The sequence below is a fragment of the Cebus imitator genome, unplaced genomic scaffold (assembly GCF_001604975.1).
Source record: "Cebus imitator isolate Cc_AM_T3 unplaced genomic scaffold, Cebus_imitator-1.0 Scaffold92, whole genome shotgun sequence".
Taxonomy (NCBI): domain Eukaryota; kingdom Metazoa; phylum Chordata; class Mammalia; order Primates; family Cebidae; genus Cebus; species Cebus imitator.
In genome coordinates, this window is record NW_016107407.1 from 8,094,218 (window position 1) to 8,115,323 (window position 21,106).

A 21,106-nucleotide genomic window follows, 5' to 3' on the forward strand; every position below is an offset into this window, starting at 1 on the left:
TGTGATAATTCCTTTGAAGTGAGAGTACAAGAAACATGAACTCAGGGACCTAACCCAAAGAATATCAGAGAATATTTCCTTAAGATGTGTCTGAGCTGAATCCTAAACAACAAGCAAGAATTAGTAAGGTGAGAAGACAGGGGCATGCGTGAAAATGCAAGTAGCATGTGATGAAGATCCAATACACCAAGAGAAGCGGCCGCGTTTCAGGAAGCAGGAGAAATTTCATGTAGTTGCAGCATAGAATGCGAGAAAGGAATGGGAAGAATTTAGATGAGAGATTAAAGTGTAACTTGCATCATGCAATCTATATAACCCTGTAAAAGAATTTACACTTAACTGTGGATGCAGGAGAGGACAAGTGGGAGGTACTGGTGAGAAGTTATGGAACGATAAGCCAGGTTGGTAGGAAGAAGAGTGAACTACTGTGTGTGTGGGTTTCCTGCACTTTGTAGTTCAGGTGTGGGTATGGAGAGGGGCCAATGGGTTGATCTTAGATGAGAGGTTTCCTTGGCATGTGATAGGGTTTGGATTTGTGTCCCCAACCAAATTTCATGTTGAAATGTAACCCCCAGGGTTGGAGGTGGGGTCTGACACCCTTTGGCAGTTGATTCTAGGGATATACAAGAGAGAACTGACAAGGAGGCTTCCAGGTGTGAGTAAAGAGGAGCCTGGAGAAAGATTGAAATTGCCATCGTGAGGATCTAAGAAATCCAGCTAAGGAAAACAAAAATAATTGCTGGAGCACACAAAGGTCCTGGTTTATGTGTGGCAACCAGGAATGCATGGTATTACTGCTGTCCAGGGGCTGCATGAGTTTTCTGCACTCCTTAGCTCCTCTGTGGGTATGGAGAGAGACCATTGGGTTGGTCTTAGATGGAGGTATCATTGGCAAGTGTGATAAAGGACAATCAAGTTTATTGATTGGCCAGGTGCCTACTCTACAAAAAATGCAAAAAATTTAGCCGGGTGTAGTAGTGTGCGCCAGTAGTTCTAGCTACTTGGGAGACAGTAACAAAATCGTAGACGTGAAGGGCTATGAGATTAGAATGAAAGTAAAGAAATAAAGACACTAGAGGTCCTTGTATGACCATGGGTGAGGGAGGAATAACTGAGTGAGTGGCCTAAGAAGATCAGAGAATGATGTCATACTGGAGAATGTGGATTTAATATTTTCATAGTGAATCAGCTCCTAGTGATAGCAAAGGCCAGGTGTGCTGTGTCATGGTTGAAGTGAAGTAGAGAGGGAGGTCACTAGAGATCAGCAAGTCAAAGGCTGCATTTGGAAGCAATTTCTCCGTGGATATTGATGTCACCCAAGATGATAGCAGGAATTGGGGTGCAGGGAATGACAAGAGTCAGGTGCTGAAGTCATAGAAAGTAGTTTTCACAGGGGCAAGACTGCCCACTGGGGCACATTATGGACATTGTGAGGGCACTTTTTCATGTCAAAATGGCTGCTGGGTAGAGGGATGTAGACTTGGCCTTTCTATAAAACAAAGATCTGACTGCATCCCACATGACTTCCATGTGCTGTACTAGACAGTCAAGGACTGAGTAGATGACTCAACATGTGGTGGGGTTTCTAGAAAAGTGAACTGTCTTCTGGAACACTGAAGCACTGTCTCATCCCACATACTATTCTTTCTTTTTTGAGATGGAGCCTCTCTCTGCCTCCCAGCCTGGAGTGCAGTGGTGCGATCTTGGCTCACTGCAACCTCCACCTCCTGGGTTCAAGCAATTTTCCTGCCGCAGCCTCCTGAATAGCTCAGACTACAGGTGCCCATCACCATCTCTGGCTAATTTTTGTATTTTTAGTAGAGACAAGGTTTCACCATGTTGGCCAGGCTGAGTCCAAAACTCCTGACCTGAAGTGATACCTGTCCACCTTGGCCTCCTGAAGTATTGGGATTACAGGCATGAGCCATGGCACTGGGCCCCGTATGCTACTCTTGGGTAAGCCCAAGTCATTTGTATTATTTTCTTCAATAGCCTTGACATGTTAGCTGAGGTTGTTTCCTTCTCTTTATCATATTCAAGGAACTCTGATTTGTGGCTTCTATCCAAACTGTAGCTCTTATTCCTGGATTTACATGTACCTCTGGGCTTTTGTTTTCCTGTTCTTTCTTGTGCACCATAGCTCCTGATCATTTAAATCCAAACTTATTTATTATAAGTAGGTGCAGATATCTGACTTCGTTAGGTTTTCTGCTGTAGTCATGCCAAGCATTTACATATTGAAATATATATTGCTTTATTATAAATTATTTTTCTCTCTTTCATGTATTATTTTTAGTTAGGGTGATGTATTAATTTGGAAGGGGGAATTATAAATTATATTAGCAATTAATTCCATTTCAAGATATAAATGGGATATTATGGCATATTTATTATAAAAGGGAGAATTGAGAGTTGCCGTCTTACAGAACAAGGGAAAGTTGCCAGAGAATTGGTGTTAGACAGGAGTGTAGAGAAAGGTTGCAGGTGGTCATGAACAACCACCTGGGGACAAGTGTTTTTATATGAGGATCAGGGACCTAGAAGTGGCATTAGAGCAAGAACGGCACAGTCACTAACTTCCTCCTCTTTGTCTTTGCCTATCCTTTTCCCTCCACCTGGGATGCCCACCCTACTTCTCTTTACACCTGCATGTTCTCCATTGTATGGTGTAAAACCTTATTCTTTCAAAGCCTCCTGTGACCTCCTCAGGGTGGAAGAAGACATAGGCAAGGCAGTGAACAGTCAAGTACCTGGATGCTGTGCTAGGCACTGTGCATAAGTTCTCTCTCAGTTCTTATTCATTCCGCCCAAGAAGGAGAGGGAACGCACACACTTTTAGAATGAAAATGAAATCTAATGACGCCCTGACTTTCCCTTTCAGTGTCACCAGGTGAGGGCATAGCAGATGGGAAGAGATGGGACTCTACCTGAGGGCAGTGTGGTCCTGTAGCTTGTGTCACCCGCTGAACCACACCATGCTTACATGGACCCTTATGGCAGCATTGTAAGAAGCTTTTAGATGGAAAGCAACTGGAAAGGGGAGACTTATGCCTGTCTAACTTTTGATTTCAGACTCGTATTTGAAACTGCTCTTTGTTTTTCTGGCCCCAGACTCTTAGTTAACCAGTGAGTTTCTTTAAGATCAGAGTTCATTTATCATCTTTTGCTGTCCACAGAATCTACTGTATGCCTTGCTCCTTATAGGTGTTCAGTGTGTATACATTGAGTTAAGTGTGTAAGGTCTATGCAAGTTTTCAAATGCTTAAGGAAGTCTATAGCAAAGGAAAAGGTCTCAGCACATGTAAATGTGGCTGATTGTTTTGCATATGTAAAATGCAAAACTGAATTTGCATCTCAAATAAAGTCAGGGTGAAAGATTTTGTTTGACTAAGACCTAAAAACATTTAAAATTGACATTATCACTATCTGGATTGTGCAATCTAATTTCCTTAGGTGCACATATTTTTTAGGATCTTGTGGGCAGCTTATTATTTGGTAATATTTAGATACCCTTGAATATATCTCATTTAAACATAAATCCTTTTTAAGGAAAAGGTGAGGATTTCAATTGGAAAAAGTAAAAAAGCAACAAAAGAAATCTAGGGTTTTCTTATCTCCAAGTTACTGGAAATAATCTCTTCACTTAGAATACAAAGCTGGATCCATGTTTTCAATCTGTCTTAGAGATTCATGTCAGTTACAGAAATGTTTTTGTGGTGTTTTGTTTGATAATGAAGTTCCATTACTCTGTTTTTCAGGTCCTGTGGGAGTAGGGCTGAATGAACTGAAACGAAAGCTGCTGATCAGTGACACCCAGCACTATGGCGTGACAGTGCCCCGTGAGTTCTGCGCTATTTAGTGTTCCCATGACTACACTTACGATAATTAAAACAATTTTTTTAAATTATTTTTTAAATTATTATGGGTACATAGTAAGTGTATATATTTATGGGGTACATGAGATGTTTGATATGGGCATGAAATGCTGAAATAAGCACATCATGGAGAATGCAGCATCCATCCCCTCAAGCATTTATCCTTTGAGTTACAAACAATCCAATTACACTCAATATCTTAAAAAATATACAATTAAGTTATTATTGACTATAGTGACCCTGTTGTGCTATCAAATAGTAGATCTTCTTCATTCTTTGTAACTATTTTCTTTTCTTATTCATTAATAATAACGATTGAGTAACGCTTTCCAAGCACTGTCTGAGCACTCACTCATCTAGACCTCCTAGCTACACGAAGAAGAATACAGTGACGTTATCCCCATGTTACAGAGGAGGAAACCAAGGCAAAAGTTGTTAAAAATGTGCCCTAAATTACACAGATTTTTGGCAGAATATTTGTTAATCACAGCTTTCCTACTCCTAGGTTTGTATGGTGAATTTTAGTACACACATGACATCAAATTGCTACTTACAAATTTTCTTCTAAAGAAAAGTCTAACAATTGTTTTCTAAAATAAGCGCTAATGTTTTCCAGAGTTTTTCACCAGCTTTAAGATTAGAAGAATCAAATGATAGAGAGTTGAAGGAGACTTATAAGTCTTTCTTAATTACTTTTTATATGCAGTAATTGGCAGATAGTGTTAAATGGGCCTTTCATGGCTGTATAGTTTAAATATGGTAAGTTTCTTTTCAGTACACAGAATTAGATTTATTTTTATAAAACTGGTTTTCATAGGCATTCTTACAAATAAAATGTGATGCTTGAAACATTTTGATCTGCAGAATAAATGCCATTTGACTACTTAATATGTTGATATTAGAAAGCTGTCTAAAAGCCTAAATTGAAATGTTGGCTTTTTCAAGTGGTTTTAGTACTGTTTTAAAAAAATTGCTTGTATATTGCCCTTAGCGACGTTCTCTAGTTTTGGAAGAGTTCAGCTTTATTTTAAAATTATAGTTTTCTATGACCTCAACTTCCTTCTTTATACTACATTTTCCAAATTATTGTTTGTAATCATTTTCAGACATAAGTTATAGGACTGCTACTTTCTACCACACATTACCAAGATGAAAGTAAAGGAAAATGTGGAACTAGACAGTTTCTTATTTTTTTCCTGTAATTATTCACTTCTCTTACAAAAACTGAATTACAATATACAAGGTGTTAGAAAATTTTACAAAATAATTTTTAAGCTTACAAATGAACAATTATATGAGACGTAGAAGATGCAAAAACAGATTACAAAGAAAAAAAACAAATTTTTAAACTTCCTACTGTGTATTCTTCTCCTTGGTTTTTCTTAATTTTGTAGCTTTCCCAGCAAAGTATAAGATGGTTGATATTATCTCTATTTCACAGCGAAGAAGATTGAGATAGAAAGGATGTGTTGACGTGAGTTCCATAGATGATAGGTGCACTTGGATTTGAAGCCAGGTTTTTTTGTTTTTCTTTGTCAGTTCCTATGTTCTTCCTCTTATATGACACTAGCTATCCTTTAAAACTACAGACTCTCCTGGTTGTATTTCAGTAAGTAGTCAAAAGGATTTCTTTTGAAGATGTGAAATATCCATAAGGCAATCTATCCTACTAACTCTCTGTGATAGATGTGGTATTATGGAAGGACCTAGGGCAAGGCATTTTAGTCTCAATTTACCCAGCTGTTTAAATGCTTGCCTCTGAAGTTGTTATAGAAGTTGACAATATTCTAGAAAGGTTGTGGGGCTGGGATTCTCCAAAGAAATCCCCAAAGTTATTTTTTACTCTGATTTACTTTTAGATAGATGTTAATGTCAAAAGATCTTCATATAGCAATGTTTCACAGGCTTGCCTGATGATAAGAATCTCTTGGAGTTCTATAAAAAGATATGCCCAAGTATCTGTCTTTATAGCAGATGATTCCTGATGTCAGACATGTTTGGAAAATACAGCATCAAGCCAAGGTGATTTAATAAATTAGAATATATTTTAAGAGTAATTTTAGAATTTCAGATAGTTTTGCTTTGTAAAATACTTTGGGCAGAGTCTTGAAGATTGGAGTAAAATGATTGCTTTGATTATACCACCAGTATTGTTTGATGTTTATTTCTATAATTTTGATTTTGAAAGCATGTATTACATATCCACCAGAAAAATTATGGACCAAAGGAACTCCTGCACATTGCTGGTGGGAGTGTGAATTAACACAATCATTTTGGAAAACTAAGTTGCAGTATCCACTAAAGCTGAGCAAACACATACCCTGTGACCTGGCAATTCTGCTCCTACTGCACACCCAATGGAAATGCATAAACACGTTCACCAAAAGACATGTACTGAGATATTCTTAGCCATTCATAAAAGTTCAAAACTGAAAACTACCCAATACTTATCACTTGAATAAGTAGAATGGAGAAGTATAGTACATGCATACAATGGAATACTGTAATGCAATGAGAAAGAACAATCTGCAACTCCATGCAACAGTAAGAATGAATCCCACAAATGTGTTAAACAAAAGGAGGCAGACCCAAGAGAATGAATGAGGCAGTATGATTTCATTTTTATAATTGCAATAAAAGCAACATTCATGTCTGCTCTTAGAAATGTCAGGGAGTTGGGTTAGAACCCAAGAAGTGATTCTGAAGTGCTAGCAATTTTTTGCATCTTGTTAAGAGTGCTGGCTGCACGGGGGTGTTAAACCTGTGAAAAGTAAAGAAGTTATATACACTTTTATGTGTATATATGAGTTATTGTATCATACTCAGGCTCTTAAATCTTAAAAAGAAATAATAGTTTATTAACTGTAGTTTGCTGATTTTCTGGTTTTTCTAAAAATGCTATAGTTATGTAAATATTTCAAGAGGAAGCTGAGTGATTTTACATGGGACCTCTCTGTACTACTTTTGTAACTACTTGTGAATTTGTAATTACCTTAATTAAAAAAATATATTTAAATGGATGCTAAATCAGGTTATTACTCGAGCTAAAATGGCTGAATGAGCTATATGAAGTCTTTAAAAATTATCCATGTAATAATATTAAACATTCAAAGTTGCTTTCCAAGAAAGTGGTGGCTGAAACTCTCATTTTCTGCCTTTTGCTCCTCTGTAGGAAGTTTCTTATTGATTGATTGATTGTAGAGATGAAGTCTCACTGCTTTGCCCAGGCTAATCTAATCTCAAACTCCTGGCCTCAGATGATCCTCCTGCCTCAGCCCCTCAAAGTGCTGGGATTTCAGACGTGAGCCACTATGCCCAGCCTGTGGGAAATTTCCTCCTTGAAAAGCAACATCAACATTGTTTTAAGGCTATAGGTTATCATAAGTAAATCTGAATGACTATTAATACAACCAGTCAAAAGGGTCTCTTGTGCATTACATTAAAATTAAACAGGTAACAAAAAGTATTGCAGTAGACATCAAATACTTGATGGATTCCGAAATCTGTATAGTCTAGAATTTGGGCATTCTGAGTCACCCACGTCTATTAATCACTTTCTGTGGTTCCCAGAAAGACAGATATTGCAGTTTTGGTGTTTTTGTAGGTTTTAAAGCATCCATACTCTAGAAAACTTCTTTGTCCATAGGATACCTCACTTGCATGTTCTAAAAAAAAAAAAAAAAAAAAAGATAGATAAAATTTTTTTTTCCCTATCTCCCCAGGACAGCTATTTTGGGATATTTTGGGGAAGTGGGGAAAGGGCTCCTATTTTGTTTCCTATTTTGCTTTAATCTGGGAACACATTGGGTACTCAGTGAGCTGTGACAAAGTTGTGCCTGCCTTGTGGTTAATGTGCACATCTTTCCCTTTGAGTCTCCTTCTCATAAGAATTTCAGATCTCTTATTCAGGATTCCTCATTGTGAATGAGGTCATGAGGTTCCTATGAAACTCATTATAATTAGGCTCTGACATTCTTCATCAGTAAAATAACATCCGACCTGGGTAATTCAGGTTGATCATGATAAGCAAACAATTTGGTTGTAGACACAAATGCATTTGGTGATGTCATCAATGTCTTGTTCAATTACCACTTGATGTGGTTCTAAAAATATTTTAACCCTGCTGTGGGATGCCATGTATCAGGGAAGTAATCTTTCAACCATGTGTTGCAGATTTTCAACCAAAATGTCCCGCCATCATAATTGAATAAAGACAATCTTTTCTCTGTCCATAAGAAAGAAATCAATGCACAGAAATTCTCAATTTTGATTTTCAGCAATACTTTTTACTTAGGCCAACTATTTGCTGAAGGAACACTAGCAAATAGCAACAACAAAACTGATTAAGTAATAAATGACCATTAAGCCTAAACTCCAAAGCAGGGCATTATACTAATTTTAATATCTCTCATGTTCTTGGATATTAACTGTGTTATATACACTCAGTAGGGTATTCTTCTGCTGTAAAGCTTTAGTCTTTATGACAGAATACAATGCACCAGTTTAGAACACAGTGCACCAGTACTTCATGCTGTTCCTGTAAAGCATATGACATTTCATTTCAAAGAGTAGCACTACCTCTTGGTGTGCTACCTGCAGAGCAGGTATTAAAAACTGTTTAAAGAGATCTAAACATTGTATTAAAATATTCTTGCTAACTAAATAAAAGGGAATTAAACTTTGGAATATAATTTAAATTAGTTGAGTTTTATCCATTACATTTTCTATTATGTTACATCCCCGCCACCCACCGCCCCGCTTCTCAGATTCTTTTTTGTAACATCAAGATGTAATTGGAATAAACTGCATATATTTAAAATACACAATTAGATCAGTTTTAGCATCTGCGTACACATGCGAAAACATCACTACAGCCAACATAATGAATGTTTCCATCTCAAAAACTTTCCTTGTGCCCTTGGTAATCTAGCCTTCCACCCTGTTCCCAAGCAACCACTGATCTGTATTCTGTCACTATTGATTATTTGAAATGATTTAGTGTGTTATCTAAATAGGATTACACAGTATGCATCCATTATTTTCTTTGCCAGACTTTTTCCACTTAGCATAATGAATGTAAGATTCACCCCTGTTGTTTCCTAGATCAGTAATTCATTCCTTTTCATCCCTCTTCATGCTGAATAGCATTCCATTGTATGGAAATACCACAATTTGTCTATCCATGTACCTGTTGATGAATATTTAGGGGATTTTCCCTCTACCCCCATTTTTGGCTATCATAAATAAAGTCATTACAAGGTTTTTATACAAGTCTTTTGATGCATATATGTTTTTATTTCTCTTTGGCCAAATAAGTAGGAGGGGAATGACAAGGCCGTGTGGTTTAATTTGTTAAGAAACTACTAAACCGATTTCCAAAGTGGTTATACCATCTTACAAACCACTAGTAGCACATGTGAGCTCTGGGTGCTCCACATTTTTGCCAACACCTGGTGTAGTCAGTCTTCTAAATTTTTGTCACCATAAGTACGTAGTGGTATCTCATACTTCAGTTTGTATTAACTAATGACTAGCATAATTTTATGCAGCAGTCCCCAACCTTTTTGGCTCCAGGGAGCAGTTTCATGAAAGCCAGTTTTTCCACAGACAGGACAGGAGGGGATGGGGTCAGACTGACACTGTTCCACCTCAAATCATCAGGCATTAGATTCTCATAAGGAGGGCGTAATCTAGGTCCCTCGCACATGCAGTTCACAATTGGGTTCGTGGTCTTATGGGAAACCAGGGCCATAAGGGGGTGGAGCTCAGCTGGTAACACTCCCTTGCCCACCTGCTGCTCACCTTCTGTGTGGCCTGGTTCCTAACAGGCCACAGACCAGTGTAGCTTGGGGGTTGGGGACTCCCGATTTTATGAATTCAGGCATTTATATATCTTCTTTGGTAGAGTGTGTGTTTAAATGTTTTGACCATTTTTTTTTTTGAGACAGAGTCTTGCTCTGCTGCTCCGGCTAAAGTGCAGTGGTGTGATTTGGGTCACTCCAACTTCCACCTCCTGGGTTCAAGTAGCTGGGATTACAGGTGCGTGCCACCATGCCCAGCTAATTTTTATATTTATAGTAGAGATGGGGCTTCACTATGTTGGCCAGATTGGTTTTGAACTCCTGGCCTCAAGTGATCACCTGCCTCAGCCTCCCAAAGTGCTGGGATTATAGGTGTGGGCCACCATGTCTGGCCTATTTTTAAAAAGTGGATTGTTTGTCTAATTACTGAGTTTTGAGAGTTCTACTCTTGGATACCTGTTCTTCATCTAATAAATGTTTTACACATATTTTCTTCCAGTCTGTGACTGGCCTTTTCATTTTTTTTTTAATGGTGTCTTTTAAAAAGCAAAAGTGTTTAATTTTGATGAAATCTAATTTATCAATTTTACTTTTATGTTTTATAATGTTTCTGTTCTATGTAAAAGTTCTTTGCTATCTCAAGGTTGCAAAGAAATTCTGTAGTCTTCTGGAAGTTTCACAGTTTTAGGTTTTACATGTAGATCTTGACCCATTTCAAGCTTAGTTTTCATGTTGTTATTTAGCACACTTGCCTCACTCCTGATCTCAGGGGAAAACAGCTCCATCTTTTACCATTAATATAATGTTGGCTCATTGAGGTCCTTTATCAGTTTGAGGACATTACTGTTACTCCTACTTTGCTGAGACTATTGTGAATGCTGTTGAAGTTTTTAAAAATGCTTTCTTTGCATACATTGAGATGATTGTGTTGGCTGCCGTTAATCTCTTAATTTTATGAATTCTGCTTTTCTAATGTTAAGTCAACCTTTGGTATATATATGTATTATATATATTTATATTTATCATTTATATTTATATATAAATATGTTTAAATGTATATGTTATATATAAGTAAATTTATATATATAAAGCCAACCTTTGATATATATAGTAAATATATATATATATAAATATATATAAAATTATGGAAATGATTAAATTTAAGGTACTATTTTCTTATTTGTTTTCCGTTTGTCTCATCTGTATTTTATTGTGTTTGTCTTCCTTTTCTGCCTTCTTTTGGATTGAGTCCTTTTTAGTTTCCATTTTAATCTACCCATTGACTCTCTGGTGGTATCTCTGCATTAGTTTTTTACTGGTTGTTCTAAATATTAAAGTATGTATATGTAACCATTTGTAATCTGCTTGGAGTTTAACTTGGTGTTATCTCACATAAAATACAGAAACCTGGCAACCATTTAAGACCCTTTACCCCAGCCTTATCTTTTTGTTTTAGGTGTCAAGTGTATTACATTTGCATACATTGAAAACTCTATCAGATAATATTATAACTTGTCTTTAAAATGGTCATATATGTCTTAATGAACCTAAGAGGAAAAAAGTAGACTTTTACATTTACACAGCTATTTGTTTTTCCTCATTCCTGAAAATAGAAATTTCTTTCTTATCATTTCTCTTCAGCCTAAAGAACTTCCTTGATTGTTTCTTTTAGAACAGTCTGCTGGGGAATTCTATTAGTTTCTCTTCATCTGAGGAGGTCTTTATTTTGCCTTTATTCTTGAAACCCATTTTGATTAAGTCTTTTCCTTCAGTGCTTTAAAGATATTTCATTGATTTCTTATTCTTATGATTTATGTTAACATATCTGTGACAGTTTAAATCATTATTCACTTATGTGTTAGGTGTTTTTTCCTAGCTGCTTTGAGATTTTTTTATTTATCTTTGGCTTTTAATAGTTTGATTATAATATGTCTAGGCATAATATTTTCTTCTGAGTGTATCCTGTTTGGGATTTGCTGAGCTACTGAAATCTATAAGTTTATGTCTTTCACCAAACATATTTTTCTGGCCTAATCTCTTTCTTCCTTTCCTTCCAGCACTCCCATGACATGCATGTTTTCTCATAGGTCCCTGGAGTTCTATCTGTATTTTTAAAATCTATTTGTTGTTGTTGTTGTTCAGTTATAATTTTATCACTCTGTCTTCAAGTTCACCGGCTTTTCTTTCTGTCATTCTGTTACTGGGCCCACCTAGTGATATGTTGCCCATTATTTTTATTTTTCAGTTCTACAATTTCTATTTGTTTTTTCTTTATAGTTTCTGTTCCTCTGCTAAGAATTTATATTTTTGTTCGATTCAAGTATATTTTCCTTTACCTTTTCAAGCATAGTTATGGTACCTGCTTTAAAGCCTTTGTCTAATCTAACTTCTAGGTCATTCAGAGTTGCCATCTGTTATCTTTCCCCTTAAAAATTGGTCTTTTTTTTTTTTTTTTTTTTTCTCATGTTAAATGATTTCAGATTGCATTTTGGACATTGTGAATATAATATATTAATACTAGGTTCTGTTACAATATTCTGGAGAATTGGTATTTTTATTTTAGCTGTCAGCTTCTTTTATCTCATTTACTTTTGTTATATTGATTTGCGTCTGTTTTGGTGCAAGGATTAGTCTAAGACTTGTGTGCATGGTTCAGATCTCAGCTCAGTTCTTTAAGACTTTTCTTCATTAACTTAGATATGTTTTGTGCTACTGTTATTCAGGGCTTAGGCTGAGACCTGGACATTCCATTCTCAGTTCACTTCATAAGGCCTTTGCCATGATGGTTTGAATTTGAACTGCATGTATATAGCACAGATGCGATTCTTAGACTATTGTTGACTCATACACAGAATTAAAGTATTTTCTTCTTCAACTCTCTCCTCTCCTGGATTTCCTCCACACTTTTCAAACCACGGGGACTTTTTTTCTTCCTGGTTCTTTGAGCCAAAACATTAGGGCTTCTATTGGTGTTTAGCTGCAAATTCTACCATGCTGCTCTGTGAAGGATTCCCACCCTTGGGGCAAAGCTAAGGGGAAAACAAAGTCAAACTTCTCCCCATGCAGTTTTACTCCCCTCTACAGTCTACCTGCTTTACTTATTTTCAAAATGTTCAGAGAGTTTATTGGCATCCATAGTTTTAGTTGGGATCTGCAGGAAGGATGGCTTGTAGTGGGTTTACATTTGCCACGTCAGCACTGGAGTGCCTTGGGCTTCGTTCTTGTTGTCCTTTTAATGAATCCTATATTTTCTGCTCCATTTTGATTCATTAATAAATAATTAGGCAAGATTACGGAAAGGTTAGAAGTTCAATAGAATTCTAAGATGATGCTATTTATAACTTTGCAAACGAGGAATGAATAGGACACAGAAGTATTTAACTTTACTTGCTAGTAAAACAAAACTTTGATGGCATAGCCACTATGTCTCATGAAAGGCAGAGAGTCAAACAAATTTCAGAGTTTTCCTGACAACTTAGTGGTTAATAGATTTGCTTTAATGAATAAAGATCAATAAAGATAATAAGCATACTATTTGCAAAAGAAAGGTTTTTTTCCTCACAAGTTTAAATATCATTCTTGTATCAGGTTAGAGAGCCTGCAAAATAGCAAATAATAGCACAGACATACAATGCAATTAACTTTTTTATCCATCTTCAAGTCAATATAATTTTAATAACAGTGGAAAATCTGGATTTATAACAGCTTACTATATTTTATTAGCTAATTCGCTTTTTAAACAGATTTTTAAACCCTGTTGAAAAAACTAAATACACTTGATTTCTTTTTTTAATATTTTCCTTAAGGTGGCTGATATGGGCTTTTCTAAACTCCTTTTCATTAAATCACAGATACTACCAGAGCAAAAAGAAGCCAGGAGAGTGATGGCGTTGAATACATTTTCATTTCCAAGCATTTGTTTGAGACAGATGTACAAAATAACAAGTATGTGGACATTTTTGAGAATTTTTATGTGACTGTTTTTTATAAGCACATGCCTGTTCAGTTTTAGACAACTGAGAGTTCCCCTCCATTTGAAATGTATTTTAATTATTATAATAATATTTGAAACAGATGAAAAGGTAATTTGGTTGGTAATTATTATTAATCTTCACCTCTAATTTTTTAGTAACCTGGATTTGCTTCATTTCTATAAAATATGTAGACATTATTTTGCAGAATGACGGAAGGTTGCAAGTATCTTATTCTGACCTCCTTCCAGCCCACTAATTGAATTTTAACATACAATTTGGATAGAATTTTACTTCAAAAATTAATGAACAACTATGTAGTATATCACTAGTTTCAGCATCTGCTTCCACACCTGCATCTCATTCTCTCATTGGCTCTTCTAAAAATTGAAATGATGGTAATTAACTTGCTGGTGCCATCTCCTCTAGCAAGCTCCAAGCCCACCCCATTCCCCCCACCCAGGTTTTCCATCTGCTGAGGCATGAATATTTTAGGCTATCAGAAGCAATACGTGTTTTAATGTAGGATTGTGGATTTTTATTGAAACATCGAAATGCTTTTTTCATATTTGGCGCAGTGACTGTGTTTTTATAGCACATGATCGGCTGCCCTGGCTCCATTAGCCACCACCCAGTGCCTCTAGTTGTGAAGCTGGGCTGGGTTAGTCTGTAGCATGCAATGAAATTCCAGTAGTTTCTGTTGTTTGGCTTATTCACCATTTTATTGCACTGCATTAGTTCTGAAAAAAGTGTTGGGGGGCGGTGATGGAAAACATTAGAGCCCTACTAGACTAAAGTACTTTTTTTCTGCTTAAGTGTAATTTAAGCAAGTGTTACTGATTTGAAAATGTAAAATAAAATATTTTTTAAAAATTGACATTTTGAAATACATGGCTCTGTTTATTTTATTAAACATAGTTTTAAAAAATTACATGTTCAGCAGAAACGACTTTTACGTATGAATTTTATCTTGCCACCTAGAATCATTTTAAATTCACAAACGATTCTGATGCATCTAATTTTTTACAGGTTTATTGAATATGGAGAATATAAAAACAACTACTATGGCACAAGTATAGACTCAGTTCGGTCTGTCCTCGCTAAAAACAAAGTTTGTTTGTTGGATGTTCAGCCTCATGTAAGTAAACAATGAACTATTCAATATCCTTCTGACCCATGTCATCTACAGCACCTCATGTGAGCATTTCAATATGAAATACATATGAAGTCAACTCGCTTTTGGCATATATGTGGCTTTTCTGAGATGGCAAAAGCATTTAAATGTAATTTGAGACATCTTTGGTGGAAAAAAAGAAAAGCTCATAATATTAGAAAAGAGAAGTGGAGGAAGCTCCAAGACCTGTGTTTGTAACACCTATTTATATTCAGTTTTTGTCAAGTAAAGCAGCTCTTAGATATTTCTATATATTCTATATTTTTAAAAAATATATCACATTGTGACATGCATAATGCATTCTTATGTGTTATGTATTAGCATCAGTGTCTATAATTTTTAAAAACAGATATTTTGGCTCCAAGTCTTTTACTTCAGTTCTGTATATATCCTAGCAAATACCCCGCACTAGAACTGAAGGGCGTTTTACAGGAATTGTACTGAATGAAAGCCCCATTGAAACTGCCAGATCTGCACCTGTCATCCTGGGCACTCCATTACGAACATTCTGAACTGAGAATGTCAGTTATGAAGCCATTCAATTCCCTATCAAACCATATATCCTCCAGCAGATTCCCAGCCCACAGCATTTTCCTCATTCCCCAGGGACGATGGTTTCTCTTTCCTCTGATGGCTGCACTCTGCGGTGCAGAACCTCCAAATGCTAGAATGACCTGCAGAAGCCCTTTGCACCTCTAAAGGAAGATGAATCTGCAGTAAGAGGGTTTCAACAATTATCAGGGAGGCTGCCTCCTGACTTGGGCCCTATGTTAGTCCATTATTGCATTGCTATAAAGAAATACCTGAGACTGGGTAATTAATTTTTTTAAAAAAGATGTTTAATTGGCTCATGGTTCTGCGGACTGTACAGAAAGCATGATGCTGGAGAGGCCTCAGGAAACTTACAATCATGGCGGAAGGGAAAGGAGGAGTGAGCACTTCACATGGCTAGTGCAGGAGGAAGAGAGAGAGGAGGGAGATGCCACATACTTTTAAGCAACCAGATCTCACAAAAACTGACTATTGCAATGACAGCACCAAGGGGAATGGTGTTAAACCGTAAGAAACTGCCCCTGTGATCCAGTCACCTCCCACCAGGCTGCACCTCCTGCGGTGGAGATTACATTTCAACATGAGATTTGGGTATGGACATAGATCCAAACCATATTAGGCACCAGCAGTGAATGGGACAGTCCTGCTTAGGCCGAGCCTCTCTGCTGGTGTCCCAGGTACAGTTGCTCTCAGACTTCCACAGTGTAGTTTCAGCTCGTCAAAGATAACTTTCAGCTCTCACCCTTGATTATTGATGGGTCCCCAGAAGCATAGAGTATAGAACATCAACTATTTGATGAAGCAATGTGGACAGGCTTCAGAGAGAGCAGGAGGCTGCCCTTGTAGGGCACTCTGTAGGATAGGGTGAAAGAGGAGGACTCTTGCCTGAAATCAGGAAGGGGCTTTTAAGGGATGGTTGGAAGACGTTCATGGACAGAAGTTTATTTAACTCATCACACCTTTGGGGTATTTGATCTAAAAACCAGTTTTGTGATATTTTTAGCCACTTCTGTTTAATGTTAATTATGATATATTTCAGAACATTTTTAAATGCTGTTACATTCCTCAGCTTTTTACATAGGTGTTTATTACATTTAATTGTCAAAAGTTAATTGAATAATAATATATTGAAAGGACTACTGATCTTAATTAAAGAATAATTTCAAGGAATTTTCTCCTTAGAAAGAAAATTCAATAATTCATTATGCTATGGAGAAATGTGAGAAAACTATCTTTTCTTCCCTGTAGACAGTGAAGCATTTAAGGACACTAGAATTTAAGCCCTATGTGATATTTATAAAGCCTCCATCAATAGAGCGTTTGAGAGAAACAAGAAAAAATGCAAAGATTATCTCAAGCAGAGATGACCAAAGTGCTGCAAAGCCCTTCACAGTAAGTATAATGGTGCTCGGGGGCCAGGTGTGGTGGCTGGCACCTGCAATCCCACCACTGTGGGAGTCTGAGGCAGGAGGATCACTTGAGACCAAGAGTTCAAGACTGGCCAACATGGTGAAACCCGATCTCTACAAAAAAATACAAAAATTAGCCAGGCCTGATGGTGCACACCTGTGTTCCCAGCTACTTGGGAGGCTGAGGTGGGACAATCACAAGAGCCCAGGAGATTGAGAGTGCAGTGAGCTGAGATCACACCACTGCACTTCAGCCTGGGCAACGGAGTGAGACCGTCTCAACAACAACCACAAAAAGCTTGGGCATAAGATATAAGCAGTAGATAAGACATAAGATATAGTTGTATATATGAAAACATACATACAGCTGCAAGTATTCAGGAAGAGTATAGTAGATCAAAAAATCAAAGAATTGTATTTAGGTACATACCTTTTGAATAGTTACACTTTTTGTGCTTTGGTGAATGGTTCTTCATATTCAATTGACTCAAAGCTATTTTGTATGCTATTATGCATAAATTTTATACTACTGTTGGCCAAACATTTGTATAAAATCTAGACCAATTAATTTACAGAGCAGTTTATTTTTAAAGCTAAAAATACCATCAGTTACTGTTACTCATTAAGAGTCCAAATGAAAAATTTAATAATTTGCCTTGCTTGTCTCCTTGTGTCAATAATTACATTTAGCACAGCAAAAGAAAATCACTATTTGGGTATAAGATAAGTAGACAAATATTATTCAGCAATAATATTTGTATTTTCTATGAGTGTTATTGGAAATGATGATTGTGGTATATTCATGAATATAATGGCTTCTGGCAAGACCTTTTATTGTTTTTGTTCTTAATCTTAAGATAATATAGTCTACCTCTGGACCAAAAATCAAAAGCAAAGAGATTAAATGTCAAAAGCTTATTTCTTTCTTCCCACTCTTAATTAGCTCATCGTTAACTTTAGTCTGTATTAATTTATGAACTGTTCATTGTGGTTACAAAATACAGATCACATTTCTGATTCCCAGTATATTTGATAAATACCTTTTTTTACATGCCAACAGTACATATCCGTTCTGAGTAGGTACTGTCATATGATGTTAGTTACTTAGACTCTTGATCAACACTAAAATTAAATTTTCTGTTATTGTGAAATCTTATGTGACAATGAAATGCAGACTCAAATTATTTCAGCATGTTGCACCATAAAGATTTATTGTACTATTTAGACATTTTAAAGGTTTTTCGATGAAGATAAGAATAGGATTTGGTTCTCTTACATTTATGTTATATAGCCAACTAAAATACTTCCTGGCCTTAAAAATGTGAGACACGAAGGCTCCTGAAACACTTCTAATGAGGCATAGAAAGAACATGGTAATTGGCTGGGCATGGTGGCTCACGCCTGTAATCCCAGCACTTTGGGAGGCTGAGGCAGGTGGATCACTTGAGGTCAGGAGTTCCAGACCAGCCTGGCCAACATGGAGAAACCCCGTCTCTACTAAAAATACAACAATTAGCCAGGTGTGGTGTCATGTGCCTGTGGGTGTCATGTGTCATCCCAGCTACTCAGGAGGCTGAGGCAGGAGAATTGCTTTAACCAGTGAGGCAGAGGTTGTGGTGAACTGAGATTGCACCACTGCACTCCAGCCTGGGTGGCAAAGTGACACTTTGTATCAAAACAAAAAACATGGTAATCATCCATTTACAAATGTGTCCAACTTTGAAAAAGGAGCTTATATTATAAATTCCTTCCTATGAATAAGCATAAATAATGCAGCCAAAACATCAGAGTAAACAATTCTTTTCTCTAATAGCTATTTTAATACTGATGTGTCCCCATAATGATGAGTTAGTGACTCATTATCCTGCAATTCAGTTAAGGCAGGAGTTTTGACTCTTGCCAGAGTAGCTTTTTGTTACAAGCAAATCAGAGAAATAGTATTAGAAATTATGGCTTCTGAAGCACTTGTGGTTAAAGAGGATGACTTTTATTTCTGGCTAAGGGGAAAGACTGAACACAGAACAGCATTAGGTAAACCAATTGTAGAATGTTTGCATTGATGTGAAGTGAGGTAATGTCCTGGTTAACCAATTATTTTTTTAATACTTCCTTTCGTAGGAAGAAGATTTTCAAGAAATGATTAAATCTGCACAGATAATGGAAAGTCAATATGGTCATCTTTTTGACAAAATCATAATAAATGATGACCTCACTGTGGCATTCAATGAGCTCAAAACAACTTTTGACAAATTAGAGACAGAGACCCACTGGGTACCAGTGAGCTGGTTACATTCATAACTAAGAGAAATTTCCATAATTGTCTTTTTTATAGAGTGTATGATGAAATCAGTGACTGCTTTGGTAGTAGATTTTAAAATCTATATCACTGTCATAGATGTACAATTTTGGTTCAGGTTGAATGCTGGTTTGTTTGTATCTTTTTATAGCCTTATTTCAAATACCATATGTGAGTATAAGATCTGCAATCAAAATGTGCACAGTACTGTATTCTTAGCAAAACCTCAAACCTTCTGGCTGTCTTTAATACAGCTCTATCTCCAAGATGAGGCTGAGATTTTCAGAGAGACCTGGCTAGAGGCTTAGTATGTATTGGAGTTCAGTGCTCCAGCTGGTCTCAGGTGTGGCTGCTGCTGTCAAGTTTGAATGTTAGCCCTTGAAGGTATCAATTCAGTAGCCATGAGCAGCTCCAGACAGACAGGACAGCTTTGCTATTTCCTGTGGATCATCACAGATTTAGCTGGGCCGGCAGTAAGGCATCCTCCAAAAGTGCAGACTTTTTCTTACATGCTCGCAATACGTTCAGTGTGTGTATTTTAAAATCATTCTTAAAGGAGTAACTGAAATTTTACCTTGAGTGAATGGCCTCCATAGTATAGCTTGAGAAGTCCTTTTGAGTACCTGTCAGTGACTCAACAAATATTTAATAAGGGAAAGTAGACTTTTAACAGTTATTATATAAGTAACTAAAAGCCTTTCCTTGTGGGATTAATATTAGTACCAATGGTAGAGTCTTGTGGCAAGAAATGATTACAAAGGATATTTTGATTTGTAAATCCTCAGAAGCCATTTATGAAGTCACCCAAAATGTTATTTTAGCTGTTTTTGGATTTTCCCAATAAATTAGAAGAAGAATTTCTATTCTAAAACATGTAAAACATGTAAAACATGTTTTACATGTTACTGATACAATTAAAGAAAAATTAAAGATTATTTTTCATATATGTGCAATAGATTACCCTCTCTTTAAGTTGCTCTAAGATATGTTTTAGAAAACTTTTCATGTAATGTTAATTATTTATTTGTCATCAAAATGATTCTTAATACTGTCCAGACACCATCCTAACCTTGCCATTGTTAAAGACGTTTAAGAAAGACTCTTACATTGTACATATTTAGATGGGATCTCTCACTTTTCTTTGATACTACTGATTTTCAGCAAGTGAATTATATAGTTCAAAATGCTAGAAATGACTATACGTTCTATAAGAGAACATATTCTGCCATTCTTGCATGCAGTGAAGCCCTGTCAATCGAAACTCATTGCATCTGTGACTTTTCAAAGAGAAAAAAATGTTATTTTTTGTTGATTTGTAAAGAGAGTTTAAATGTCGTGTTAAAAAAAATAGAATGTAGTAAAATTTTATATATTTATGAAATATTTGAAAGGCATATTTTTTTAAATATCAAATGGGGCTATTCATAAAATAAATTGATTGTATGTCAAGATGTCCTAATTTAAAAGAGTAGTTTTGTAAATCAAGGTCACATTCCATGTAAATAGTTGAGCTTTGCACTGATAGATCCAGTATGCTATTTGTGCACAGCACATTTGATAGCATGATTCACTAGTTTTCCTTCAGACTTTTGAAGTTCATGTTAGAAACAGAGACAGAAACCACTCCCATGGCCTTGACACATACTCACACCAAAACAGATAATCAGACTAAGTATTATACAACAACTGGATCCAGACAGTGAGTTCTAAGCGTATTAATTATATAGCATCGATTTTGTTTTTAAAAAATGAAAGAGGGAGGGTTGCCAATCTGAAGTCTTATGTAGATTGTTTGGGTAATGTATTCCCTTTTTTGAACATTGTCTAAAAATTCTGGTACAAAGAATGATGGGAACTATGTAATAATTCAGGAAATCACCATAGTCATGTAGGTAGTCCAAATTTTTTACCCTGAAATACCCACATTAAAAAATAAATGCAGATAACTACTTCAGTTCTTTACTTTAGGGACAGAGATAAAGGATAAAGTGGAAGAAACTGAGGCCTTTTTTGGTGGTGGCAATAATG

At 36.3% G+C, this 21,106-nt stretch overlaps 1 protein-coding gene across 5 annotated transcripts in view; it reads left to right on the forward strand.

Moving 5' to 3' along the window:
• MPP7 (membrane palmitoylated protein 7) overlaps positions 1-19,948 on the forward strand; it is a 241,838-nt gene extending 221,890 nt beyond the window's left edge. For all 5 annotated transcript variants that reach the window (XM_017535464.2, XM_017535465.2, XM_037740952.1 and 2 more), the window contains 5 exons: positions 3,759-3,839; positions 13,528-13,621; positions 14,677-14,785; positions 16,622-16,765; positions 18,901-19,948. In XM_017535464.2, the coding sequence (XP_017390953.1) occupies positions 3,759-3,839; positions 13,528-13,621; positions 14,677-14,785; positions 16,622-16,765; positions 18,901-19,080 (608 nt within the window). In that variant the 3' untranslated portion in view covers positions 19,081-19,948. The remainder of the gene's footprint in view (positions 1-3,758; positions 3,840-13,527; positions 13,622-14,676; positions 14,786-16,621; positions 16,766-18,900) is intronic.
• Positions 19,949-21,106: the final 1,158 nt, after the last annotated feature.